Raw genomic sequence first — 12,500 nt, forward strand, 5'->3', positions numbered from 1 at the left:
CGTCCCGTCCCACAGCCCTCAGCTCCACCAATAGGATGCGCCGCAAGGACACAAGGTCCGCCCCCTGTAGCCCCGCCTCCAGCTGCCTCATCACGCCCCGCCCCGGCCGGCTCGTCACCACGGTAACCTGGCCAAGGCACCAATGACAGGGGAGATTTGGGTGATGAGTCACAGGACCTTGGTGTGTGTGTGTTACCTGAGTCATCTTTTCAAGGGCACTAGGGGGTTTCAGTAGGCACCGGTGCTAGCGCACACACACACACACCGGAGAGTTGAGATCAGCCAACTCATACCTGAGCTGGCAAGCCATTAAACTGTGATTCAGTAGTGTGAAGGTCACACACACACAGTCTCCCTGCCTGGTTCACTATAGCTTTGTCCAGGCCTCAGAGAATCACATTACTGAGATGGGAAGATCACCAGTCAGATGCTGCTAATGTACTCACACACACAGCAACACACACACACACACACACACACACATACACACACAGCAGCACACACACACACACTTATGTCTGTTTCCTGTGTACTGGTACATTAGCTGTTATAATGGACGTCTGTTCAGATATACTGTAATACACGCGGACGCACACACACACACGCACACACACACACACACACACACACAGAGGTGGGCTCTGTGTCTGGGTTATGTCATGGTTCATATCAGCTGCTGTCGAAAACCTGGTTATCTCCAGACTCAACCAGTCACACGCACACACACACACACAGCAACACACACACAGCAACGCACACAGCAACACACACAGCAACACACTCAGCAACACACACAGCAACACACACACAGCAACACACAGCCAGACCCCCACAACACGAGGGTCTTTCAGATCGACAGAGGGATGTTTCTAAAACAGGGCCTTCCTAAATAAGACCCTCTCTGTAAGACATTATTCATACCAGTAGACAGCAGACAGCTCTACATCGCAACACACACACCAGTCTGTCTGTCTCTCTCTCACTGTCTGTCTGTCTGTCTCACTCTCTGTTTATGTCTCTCTCTGTCTCCCTCCCTCTCTCTCTCTCACTGTCTGTCTGTCTGTCTCTCACTGTCTGTCTGTCTGTCTCTCACTGTCTGTCTGTCTGTCTCTCTCACTCTCTGTCTATGTCTCTCCCTGTCTCCCTCTCTCTCTCTCCCTGTCTCTCTCTCTCTCTCTCTCTCTCTCTCTCACTGTCTGTCTCTCTCTCCCTCTCTCTCTCTCACTGTCTGTCTCTCTCTCTCTCTCTCACTGTCTGTCTCTCTCTCTCTCACTGTCTGTCTCTCTCTCTGTCTCACTGTCTCTCTCTCTCTCACTCTCTGTCTATGTCTCTCTCTGTCTCCCTCTCTCTCTCTCACTGTCTGTCTCTCTCTCCCTCTGTCTATGACTTGTCTCTCTATCTTCCTTCATCAGCTCATCACAACCACAGTTTGGTTCTCCCATCTACAGAGGAGTGGTTCTTCTGTGGTTCTAGTGTGTTTCTGCTGTGGTTCTAACTTCTACGGAGGAGAGGTAGCTGCTGTGGTTCTGGTGTGGTTCTCATCTCTACAGAGGGGTGGTTCTGGTGTGGTTCTAAACTCTACAGAGGAGTGGTTCTGCTGTGGTTCTGGTGTGGTTCTCACCTCTATGGAGGAGTGGTAGGTGCTGTGGTTCCCGGCGTGGCGTGTATATTGTTTGTACTGTTGCATGCTGTCGAGCACGGCCCGGACCAGCAGCTCATCTCGGGGCCGCGACACGCTGCCCTCCCCTGGGAGAGACCTCAACTCCTCCACACACGACCGCAGCCGAGCCAGGTTACCCCTCACCTGCTGGGGGTGGACAACAAGAGGTACTCTCTTTGTTCTGTACTCCTCTTCACTCCCCAGCGCGCCACTCCCCTCCCTCACCACGAAGGGCAGTAGACACTGTTTTACTCCCCTCCCCTCCCTCACCACGAAGGGCAGTAGACATTCCAGTTGGCAGGTGAGGGCGTATGTGCAGAGCAGGGGCAGTCTGCAGGGGCCGTCCACACTGCTGGCCAGGGTCAGCACGTTGTCCAGGGCGTCGCACAGCGTTCCTCCTGTCTCCGACCACCAGGGCGGCGCCACTTCCACCACCAGCACCCGCGGCGGTTGCCGTGAGAACGAGGCCGGACGGCACGCCAGGGAGGGTCCGGATCTGCTCCTCCTCGCGTCCATGGTGACGGAGACGGTAACACGAGAGAGAGACGGGCTGAGGAGAGAAGGATGAGGAGTGAAGGAGGAAGATGAGGAGTGAAGGAGGAGGATGAGGCTGTAAAGATGTCTGTTTCCAGGCTCCTGATCATCCTGAAGCCCCTGGGTTAAATCCACAGGGACAGGGAGAAGACAAACAAGTAATTTAATATCCCAAAAAAGGAGAGAGGAAGAAAAAGAGAGATAAAGAGAATAGGAGTGAGAAAGGTAGAGAGAGAGGCTGAGGGAGAGGTAGAGAGAGGTAAAGAGATAAAGAGAGAGAGAGGAGGCAAGATAGTGTAAACAACACTTCATCTCCATTAGTTAAACAGCATGTTAATGAGGTCCCCATGGCAATGTACATAGCATGACAGAACATGATAGTAGATAACAAGAGCAGGAGGAGATGGAGGGGTGAGAAAAGGGAGGGGGGGGGGGGTAGGGGAGGAGGATGTGGAGGAAGTGGGGGAAGAGGAGGAGGAAGGGAGGAGGAGGAGGTGGAGGAAGAGGGGTGTTGACTGAGCTGTCTGTCTACAACACCAGGATTCTAGGGTTCCGTGTTCTATTGATTCTGTTCTATTCTACGGAAATTCCAACCAGTCTGTTCTACTCAACTAAGATCCTATTACTATCTCTATTATTGTTGTAATTATTTCTAACAGTGAAGAACGGATACTGTCTGACCAGTTAATTATGTCATGTAAGAGACACACAATAATGGATAATATCACAGAGAGTGCATGAACACAGCAGAATGTAGTTAGCCATAATAGATGTATAATTAGCATGTCTATCATAGAGCAGTGAAAGAGACCAGTCATTCAGTCATAAAGGGTGGTATGTTTGAAGGGGCCGGTGTGTGTGTGTGTGTGTGTGTGTGTGTACAGTCAGCAACAGTCCCTCTAGGAAAAGCCATATGTTCAAACAGGCCGTGTCAATCCCAGCTATCCTGTAATCAAGACGAGAGGAACTCCTAATGAGGTCAAGATGATGAACACACCTTGTCTGGTCTTCATGAATACAACCTCTACCTGTTGCCCTTGACTCACTTCCTACCTGAGACAACAAACCACCCGAGTGACACACACTGACACACACTGACACACACTGACACAGTTTGAGCAAGGGGCATGGTTGCTTAGTCATGAGCTTGCGTCGTCGCAACACACAACTGATTAGTCTGACAAAGAGAACTTTCTGAACCCTCCAGCCTGCAGGCGATGACATCATAGAAGACGATATCAGATGATGAAGAAGAGGTTTCCCCTAAATGCCTCGTTCACTCCATCCAGCTACCGAGACGCATTTAAGAAACACACTAACTTAACTCTGACAGCTAGGGGAGATGACAAGGGGAGATGGAACATGGGCCGAATCAGAATACAGAAAGAGAAGGAGTGGGAGAGAGAAAGAAAGAGAGATAGAAAAAGAGAGGGGGGAGGGAGTGGGAGAGAGAGAGAGAGGGAGAAATAAAGAGATAGATGGAGTGGGAGTGAAAAAGAGAGAAGGAATTTGCCATTTTGGAAGTCAGAATGTTCTAGTTCTTCACACTTCAAGGCCATGTTCCAGAACCCTCTCCCCTCCAGCCTGCTGTTGAATATGGACTTCAGACAACTGACAATGAACACTTTGTCTCTCTCTCCCTCTATTTTCTTCTTCGTGTCGTCCTCCCTCTCATCTTTCAATCTTCTGCCCCCCTCCCTTTTAACCCATCTCTCTTTCATCTCTCTTTTTTATAACTTATAATGTTACCCCTCTGTGTGTTTCTACCCTGTCACTATCAGAGTAGTACTTTACTATCACAGAAAGTACTAAGCGTTAAATCAATTCTCCTCTGTCACTTTACTGCATACAGCCCTATTGAACTCTTTTACTTTATAGTTCATATTGTACAGTATTGTCCGTATTTCGTTGTACATGTTTTACATTCTTACATTTTTATATTGTTTATTTAAGGACAGCACGCACATTTTGGGGATTTTAGCGCGGCAAAAGTTAAGTCACAGCGACCGACACGCCCCAATGGGGCCCGTGCACAGGGTATCCGCCTGTTCGTGCACACGCCCCACATTTTCAAACGACAATCGGAAACTATGAAAGAACTTCGAGGAAGCAGACGTGAGTTTTCAAGGCACTACCCTTAACAGTTTGGGAGAAGGTGGGTTTGCCGGAGGAGAAACCGACGGAGTATACAAGCTCCAAACGGTTTCTGTCACGATTCTGCGTCAGTTCATGTCCGTGAAACCGAGCCGTCAGTGTTGTTGGCGGCTAGCTAGCTAATGACTATTAGGTTAACATTTCATTTGTTATTTCAGCTGCTTAATTTGAAAAAAATATTATAGATAAATGTAAGTTACATTTTAAATATGTACCCGCCCTATAGCTGGCTACACAGTTCAAATGATGTGAATATTAACAACCTAGCCAGGACAGGTTCAGTCAACTCGCTAGCTAACTAAGCTAGCTAGTTCGTACGTTAGTAGCTAGCTACTAGCCAGTAAGCGAGTGTGCTAGATGTATAGCCTACATTTCTCGAAAATCTTCACCACTCACCTATTTACTTTATCTTCTACGTTCAATATTCAGGTTTTCATAAAATGTCTTCTACAGGATAAAATGGTATTCCAAAATAAATAGCCTTACAGGTAGAAATTCAACTGTCAATCACTGTCTGCATTGCTTGGTTGAACTGAGGGACGTGCGCGAGGGCGCTAGAGCAGCACGCGCAAGATACACATCTGTTGATAATCCCTTTCAGCGCCAACTCGACTGTTCAAATTAGTAGTTATCTCTCATTATGAACTACAGAGAAAAATATTATTTTCTTCCATTTCTTTTCTATTCCAAGTCTCAAAGTTTCTGAAATTCTCTCAAAGTTTCTTTCTTCTCTCTCCCTCCATCTATTCTTCCCCTGAAATGAATAGAAAGTAAATCTGGGAGCATGTGAAGGAACCAATGAATGACATTATGTAAAAATCAGTATTTGATTTCAGGGGCGAATAATTCAATTGTTCACCTCCCTGGCTCAGTCACAGTTCTGTCTGCCATGAACACACACAGACACACATACACTCTCACACACACGCACACACACTCACTGTAACCGAATGTGAAGGGGATTGGAGATGCGTGAAATAAAAAGTGAGCTGTTCATTTCCTTCGTGAGTTAGTTGGGAGAGGCAGCAGTGAAGCTGCTCTTGGGTAAGAGGCTTAACCAACTCTGGCTTATGAAATGAGATGACAAACACACACACACACACACACGTAAACAAACACACCCAGACCCCCCCCCCCCCAACTCTGTGTGCATGCTCACACACACACACACTGATTCACGTGTCACTTTTGCAGAGCATCAGTGAATAACAAGAAATGTGAAACATCTGTTCTTAGGAGATACGAAGAGGTGTGTGTGAGAGAGAGAGCTACCTTCTGTCACAGATCCAGTCAGATTCTCAGAATTTGGTCCAGTGGAAGTCCCGATTTGTAAGGTTTGGGGTGTGTGTGTGTGCGTGTGTGTGAGCTGTCACTTTGTGTGGATTAAGGTTAGTGAGACTGCACCCTGACAATCTTGATGTATGAGTTTCTAGGGCTAACTGTCTTACTCTCTCTCCCTCTTCTCCCTCTCCCCCTCCCCCTATCTCCCCCTAATTCCCTATCTTCCTCTCCCCTATCTCTGTCTCCCCCTCTCTCCTCTCCCTCTCTCTTCCCCCCTCCTCTCTTTCCCAGGGAGATATAAGCTGCATTTCATCTCAGACACTAAGTGCCTATGCATGAGATTGTAGAGGGCCTTATTTTTAGCTGTGTGTGTGTATGTACATCCAGGGTGGGGCGGCCTGGCTGGGGTGGTTTGGGAAACGAGAGACAGACGGGCTTGTAGAAGGATTTACACACAAACACAGATCTACGTCCATCTGCCCCATAACAAGGTGATCTGACAGGCCCGGGCAGGTAAAGGCCCTAGAAGCACTGTCTTGTGACAGCGAGCGTCGACACAACCATCACCACAACAGAAACCACGGCGACTGTTGTTTACAGCGATTACTTTTCCATTCCAGAACATCCCTCTGTGTTGGTTTGAGTTCCATTCCAGAATGTTGCTAATCCAACTGAAAGCAGATCCCATCAAATCCTATTGTTCTGTAGGCTTGTTGGTGTTGAGGGAATAGGCCATTGTGAGAGATCATTTTAAGCTTTGTGGGAAAACAAACATCTACAGGAATGCTTTAAAAAAAAAAAACAGTTTTCTCAGAATGGTTGTAGGGTGTGTGTGGTTTTTATGTTTTAAGATGCGACAGTTTGCATGAACAGGGGAATGTCTGTGTGCTGTTCTGTTTGCAGTCTTGGTAGTGTGCGGAACGTTCTAGCTCTCTGAAGACTCCGGAACATTTAGTTCCCTGCAGAAAATCACTTCCAGTTCTAATTGATGGGTCATAATGGGACACTAATTCTATTTCTATTGACTGGTGGGACTCCTTCCGGAACTCTTACCATTGTTCCTGTCTTCATAAAGCACAGTATAATGAGTAAAAAAAAATGGAAATGCAGATATCTATCTAATAATCTCCTCTTGCTCCACCTCCTCCAGCCTCCTTCTCTGGACGTTTTTAGGGCCCACCCAAACGACCCCCTTTCCCGAGGGCCCATGTTTGCACAGCTGCACAGCCCCGTGGGTATTGATGACATCATCAGTAGGTGCCGAAGAGACAGGAACACCTGGAGGTAACTGTTTTTCCCAGAATTCCCTGTTTGGACGAGAGCACAGCCTGGGTTTGGATTTACGATTCCACTGTTGGTGCCGTTTGTGTGTGTGTGTGTGTGTGCATGGATATAGTGTGTTTGTGTGTGTATGGATACATTGTGTGTGTGTGTGTGTGTGACTCTGTACCCTGCAGTACAGTATAGGGTGAGGATCTGATGATCATGTCACATGACTGTGAATCTGAAGTGTGTATTGTTCTCCTCTGAGAACAACTGACGAGAGAAGAGGGGTGTGTGTGTGTGTGTGTGTGTGATCATGGTAGCGATGTCACTGCCTTACATCTTCTTACTTCATATGGTAATGATCATGCTACTGACATGCATGCATATGTGTTAACATATTCATGAGAGTGCATACATGCCTGTGTGTGTGTGTGTACATGCCTGTGTGTGTGTGTGTACATGCCTGTGTGTGTGTGCATACATGCCTGTGTGTGTGTGTGTACATGCCTGTGTGTGTGTGTGTGTGTGTGTGTGTGTGTACATGTCTCCAGGTGTGTGTGTGTGTCAGGAGGTGAAGACATGAAATCAAAGCAGAGATCTGACTGTTTGTGACCTGATTTTCATCTAGAGATTGGTGTGTGTGTGTGTGTGTGAGGGAGAGAACATGTTCGCTTGGACTACATAAGGATAAAAATCATGTCCATCAGAGTTTTATGCAACACTCTAAAGTTTTACTCATGAATTGTTCATTTTCAAGGTTCCATTTTAGTTATTCTCTCTCCTTTCTCTCTCATTGCTCTCTCTGCTCTCTCTCTTTCCAGTCTGCACCACCCACCTCTCTTTTCCTCGCTCTCTCTCTGCCACTCCATCTCTCTATCCCACCCTCCCCCTAAAACTCAATCTTGAGTGCTTTTCTGAATCAAGGGGCTTTCACAATGGAGCAGGAATTAGTTTTTTTTTTTTTTACCTAATCCTACCTCGTTGTCATGGTAATAACCCTACTCAAATGGGGCTATTGAAAACGTCCCACATGAAAGATGAATTTGAGGGGGCCAGTGTGATTTTGTGTGTCTGCCTGGCTGAACGTGCGCCTGCTGATTTGAAGGCTGCAGATTTGGGCTGTAATCCCCTCTTTACAGGAAAGCACAAGAAGAAGGAAAATGAGCGACGATGAAGAGAGAGAGAAGGAAGGATGAAAGATGATGATGATGATGATGAACAGAAATGGTGAAGTGCTGCTGCAGCGTTGGTTGGCTGACTAGATAGTTGGTTGGAAGGCCTTCTGCCTGACAGGCTGGTTGGCTGACAGGCTGGTTGGCTGACTGGTTGGTTGGCTGACTGGTTGGCTGACTGACTGGTTGTTTGGCTGACTGGTTGGCTGACTGACTGGTTGGTTGGCTGACTGGTTGATTGGCTGGCTGGTTGGCTGACTGACTGGTTGGTTGGCGGACTGGTTGGTTGGATGACTGGTTGTTTGGTTGGCTGACTGACTGGTTGGTTGGTGGACTGGTTGGTTGGCTGACTGGTTGATTGGCTGACTGGTTGGTTGGCTGACTGGCTGGTTGACTGACTGTTTGGTTGGCTGGCTGGTTGGCTGACTGACTGGTTGGTTGGCTGACTGGTTGGTTGGTTGGCTGACTGGTTGATTGGCTGACTGGCTGGCTAGATGGGCTCTCATCCCTCTATAAAACATTAGATGGATCGATCTCCCTCTTTTAAACAAAGCTGACATCAGGTCACAGCATTAGTGATGAGCCCATTGGCTTTTAGATGGCTCTTGTTTGTCCATTACAACTTTCCCCTAGTGTTGAGAGTGCGTGTGCATGTTTTCAGTGGACCACTGTATTAGGTGGGTAGGGGTTCAACAGGTCTGTTACCACGGAAACCACACTATCCATCAGAAGCCTGCTGATGTGATTGGTTGTGATGTGTTCCTTCCTGTTGTTAATGGACGCCTAAAAGGATGTTCGGATTCACATGTTTTTACTGTCAGTATCTCTCTCTCCCTCCCTCTTTCTACCCTTCCCTCTCTCTCGCCCCTCTCTCTTTATCTCTCTCTCTTCCTCTCTCGCTCCTCCCTCTCTTCCTCTCTCTCCGTCTCTGTCTCCCCTCCCTCCCCCTCTCCCCCTCTCTTGCATCGCTCATGGGATGAAAACACTATCCCACAACACACAAGCAGAAGGGTCTTCAGCCACACCCAGACACACCCTCACACGCACACGCACACACACACACAGACGACCACACACATGCAGTCACACACAAACACAGACTGCACACACACCCTGTCTTTCTTCTCTCTGATGATCTTTATGGTGTTTCTGTTATTCACGTCCTCATACTCCCATCCCACGCACTTGTTCCTGTGTGTGTGTGTGCACGACAGAGTGCTTCAGTCACACTGATGATGTCAGGTTAGGGTTGTTTTGGGTAATCTGACAGACTTTGTAGTTTTATGTAACACGTCAACATCACATGTCTTCCCCTTCCACAATCTCCCTCTCCCTCTATTCTCTCTCTTTCTCTCTCTCTCCCCCTATTCTCTCTCTCTCTCCCTATTCTCTCTCTCCCTCACTCTCTCTCTCTCTCTCCCCCTATTCTCTCTTTCTCTCCCTCTCTCTCCCTCTCTCTTTCTCTCTCTCTCCCTCACTCTCTCTCCCTCTCTCTTTCTCCCTATTTTCTCTCTCCCTCTCTCTCTCTCTCTCTTTCTCTCCCTCTCTCTCTCTCTCTCTCTCTCTTTCTCTCCCTCTCTCTCTCTCCCTATTCTCTCTCTCTCTCCCTCACTCTCTCTCCCTTTCTCTCTCTCTCTCTCTCTTTCTCTCCCTCTCTCCCCCCCCCTGAGCCTGCCGTCACACACTGGGCACAGAACCCTGGAAGGGGAAGTGACACGGGCTGACACAGGAAGTACACCTGTCACAATGACGAGAAGTCTAGAGAGAGAGGGGGGGGGGACAGAGCGAGGGAGAGAAAGGTAGAGAGAGAGGGGGGGGACAGAGCGAGGGAGAGAAAGGTAGAGAGAGAGGATCTCATCTGTGCCAGACTACTGGGGCGTGACTCTCCCTCCCTCCTTCTCTTGCTGGCTGCCAGAAGGGCTCTCAGCAGGACAGTAGAGGAGTGTGATGACACAACAAACACTCCAGAACATTCAGAACACACAGGTAGAACACCAGAACATTCATAAACGAAATACCACAAAATACCAGAGGAAGCCTTCAGCTTAACCGTCTAACACAGTCTCCCTGGAGGAGAGGTTTACACCCCAGAACTTCCACTATCCTACCCACAATCCTCTGTCCTTGTTGTTGTTGTGGAACAGGAAGTCAGCCTTCAGGGTCTCTTCTTCACTTCCTGTCCACACCGGCGCCTGCTTCCTGTCCCATCGAGCAACTGAGGAAAGTGTTCCTGGTAACAGTCAAAGGTCACCTGGCAACCGCTTCCCTTCAAAGCAGGCAGTTCATTATGGGATGGAACTGCGGTAGCCTATGCACCGTTTATACGTCGTATAAGGACGTTAGGTTGTACCCTGGTCTGTTTCAACAAGGCTTCAGATGAGATAGCTGTGTGTGTGCGCTCCTCCACTCCACGGCAGACAAAACCAATCAGTCTCACCCCACTGAGTCTCTGACCTGAGGCTGCACACACACACACACACACACACACACACACACACAGATAAGAGAGCAGCCACTCAGTGTGTGTGTGTGTGTGCGTGTGTATCTTATCAATGTGAAAGCCGTCTTGTAGGCCGGAGTCAAGTCCAGTTTCAGCTCATTTATGAAGTTATTACTGTACTGTCTACAGGTGCAACATGACTGGGATGAGAGGAGGAGGGGTGAGAGGATGGATGGGGAGTCAAGTGGCTGAGCGGTGAGGGAATTGGGCTAGTAATCTGAAGGTTGCCAGTTCGATTCCTGGACGTGCAAAATTACGTTGTCCTTGGGCAAGGAACTTCACCCTACCTGCCTCGAGGGGGAATGTCCCTGTACTTACTGTAAGTCGCTCTGGATAAGAGCGTCTGCTAAATGACTACATGTAAATGGAGGGGTGACGGGAGGAGAGGTTAAGCTTTAGATTCACTCATCCATTGAAGTATGTCAAGGGCTGCATGATCATCCAGGCTTTACCCCTGGAGGGAACACACACACACACACACACGGTCATTCAGCCATGTCTTCCTGTCCCTAGCTGAACCATGTTGTGCTGGATAAGCAGCACCCTAGTCAGCTAAATGACCACTACTATATCTCATTATGTATCTACGTTGTTTATTCTCCATGTTTTCAGTGGGTCTTCATATTGTTTCATATTCTTGGAAACATTTCATAATCTCCTTTTTCTTAGTAAATGTCTTCATGTGTGCATTGTTGTAGCCAGCAGTCGTTCTGTGTTTGAATGAGAAGTGAACCAGAGCTAAGGGCCATGTTTCACCAGCAGTAAGCATCCCTACCTAACCCTAACCCTAACCCTACCTAACCCTAACCCTCGTTCCAGGAAAGAGGAGAAAAGAAAAGGGAGAACGATCAAGAGAGAGAGATGAAGAGTGAGAGAGAGGGAGGAAGACACAGAGAGAGAGTAGGGACAGAGAGAGTAGGGAGAGAGAGAGTAGGGAGAGAGAGAGTAGGGAGAGAGAGAGAGAGAGAGTAGGGAGAGAGAGAGAGAGAGAGAGAGTAGGGAGAGAGAGAGGGGGAGGAAGACAGAGAGAGTAGGGAGAGAGAGAGAGAGAGAGAGAGAGAGAGAGAGAGTAGGGAGAGAGAGAGAGAGATGAAGAGAGAGAGAGAGGGAGAGAGAGAGAGAGAGAGAGTAGGGAGAGAGAGAGTAGGGAGAGAGAGAGGGGGAGGGAGAGGAGGAGAGGAGAGAGAGAGAGAGAGAGAGAGAGAGAGAGAGAGAGAGAGAGAGAGAGAGTAGGGAGAGAGAGAGTAGGGAGAGAGAGAGGGGGAGGAAGGAGGGAGAGGGAGAGGAGAGAGAGAGAGAGAGAGAGAGAGAGAGAGAGAGAGAGAGAGAGAGGAAGACAGAGAGAGTAGGGACAGAGAGAGAGAGAGAGAGAGGAGAGAGAGAGTAGGGAGAGAGAGAGTAGGGAGAGAGAGAGGGGGGAGAGAGAGGAGGAGAGGAGAGGAGAGAGAGAGAGAGAGAGAGAGAGAGAGAGAGAGAGAGGGAGGAAGACAGAGAGAGAGAGTAGGGAGAGAGAGAGAGAGAGGGAGGAGGAGAGGGAGAGGAGAGAGAGAGAGAGAGAGAGAGAGAGAGGAGGAAGACAGAGAGAGAGAGTAGGGAGAGAGAGAGAGAGAGATGGAGGAGGAGGAGAGGGAGAGATGGAGAGAGGGAGGAAGACAGAGAGAGTAGGGACAGAGAGAGAGAGAGAGAGAGAGAGTAGGGAGAGAGAGAGTAGGGAGAGAGAGAGGGGGAGGAAGGAGGAGAGGGAGAGGAGAGAGAGAGAGAGAGAGAGAGAGAGAGAGAGAGAGAGAGGGAGGAAGACAGAAAGAGAGAGAGTAGGGAGAGAGAGAGAGAGAGAGGGAGGAGGAGAGGGAGAGATGGAGAGGAAGGAAGACAGAGAGAGGAAAGGGAGAGAGAGAGGAATAAGGAATAACAGCATGTCCTCCTCTTCTTTTGT

General features: G+C 48.6%; 2 protein-coding genes across 9 annotated transcripts in view; one reads left to right on the forward strand and one right to left on the reverse strand.

The window, feature by feature from the left end:
- m1ap (meiosis 1 associated protein) overlaps positions 1-5,099 on the reverse strand; it is a 17,830-nt gene extending 12,731 nt beyond the window's left edge. The window contains exons 1-4 of one of the 6 annotated variants that reach the window (XM_084691055.1): positions 4,745-5,091; positions 1,886-2,210; positions 1,622-1,807; positions 1-127 (exon numbers count right to left, since the gene is read on the reverse strand). The exon at positions 1-127 is cut by the window's left edge and continues 45 nt beyond it. In XM_084691055.1, coding sequence (XP_084547181.1) covers positions 1-127; positions 1,622-1,807; positions 1,886-2,176 — 604 coding nt within the window. In that variant the 5' untranslated portion in view covers positions 2,177-2,210; positions 4,745-5,091. Of the gene's footprint in view, positions 128-1,621; positions 1,808-1,885; positions 2,211-4,744 lie in introns of all 6 variants that reach the window. The other 5 variants (XM_084691052.1, XM_084691051.1, XM_084691050.1 and 2 more) reach the window with 5 other exon arrangements.
- The window catches only part of sema4f (sema domain, immunoglobulin domain (Ig), transmembrane domain (TM) and short cytoplasmic domain, (semaphorin) 4F), a 56,546-nt gene continuing 46,815 nt past the window's right edge, over positions 2,770-12,500 (forward strand). Inside the window, exons 1-2 of one of the 3 annotated variants that reach the window (XM_084691041.1) lie at positions 2,770-4,349; positions 6,780-6,913. In XM_084691041.1, the coding sequence (XP_084547167.1) occupies positions 6,871-6,913 (43 nt within the window). In that variant the 5' untranslated portion in view covers positions 2,770-4,349; positions 6,780-6,870. Of the gene's footprint in view, positions 4,350-6,777; positions 6,914-12,500 lie in introns of those variants that run through there. The other 2 variants (XM_084691042.1, XM_084691039.1) reach the window with 2 other exon arrangements.

This window comes from Hypomesus nipponensis, chromosome 25, assembly GCF_054491055.1.
Source record: "Hypomesus nipponensis isolate SF chromosome 25, ASM5449105v1, whole genome shotgun sequence".
NCBI classification, from domain to species: Eukaryota; Metazoa; Chordata; class Actinopteri; order Osmeriformes; family Osmeridae; genus Hypomesus; species Hypomesus nipponensis.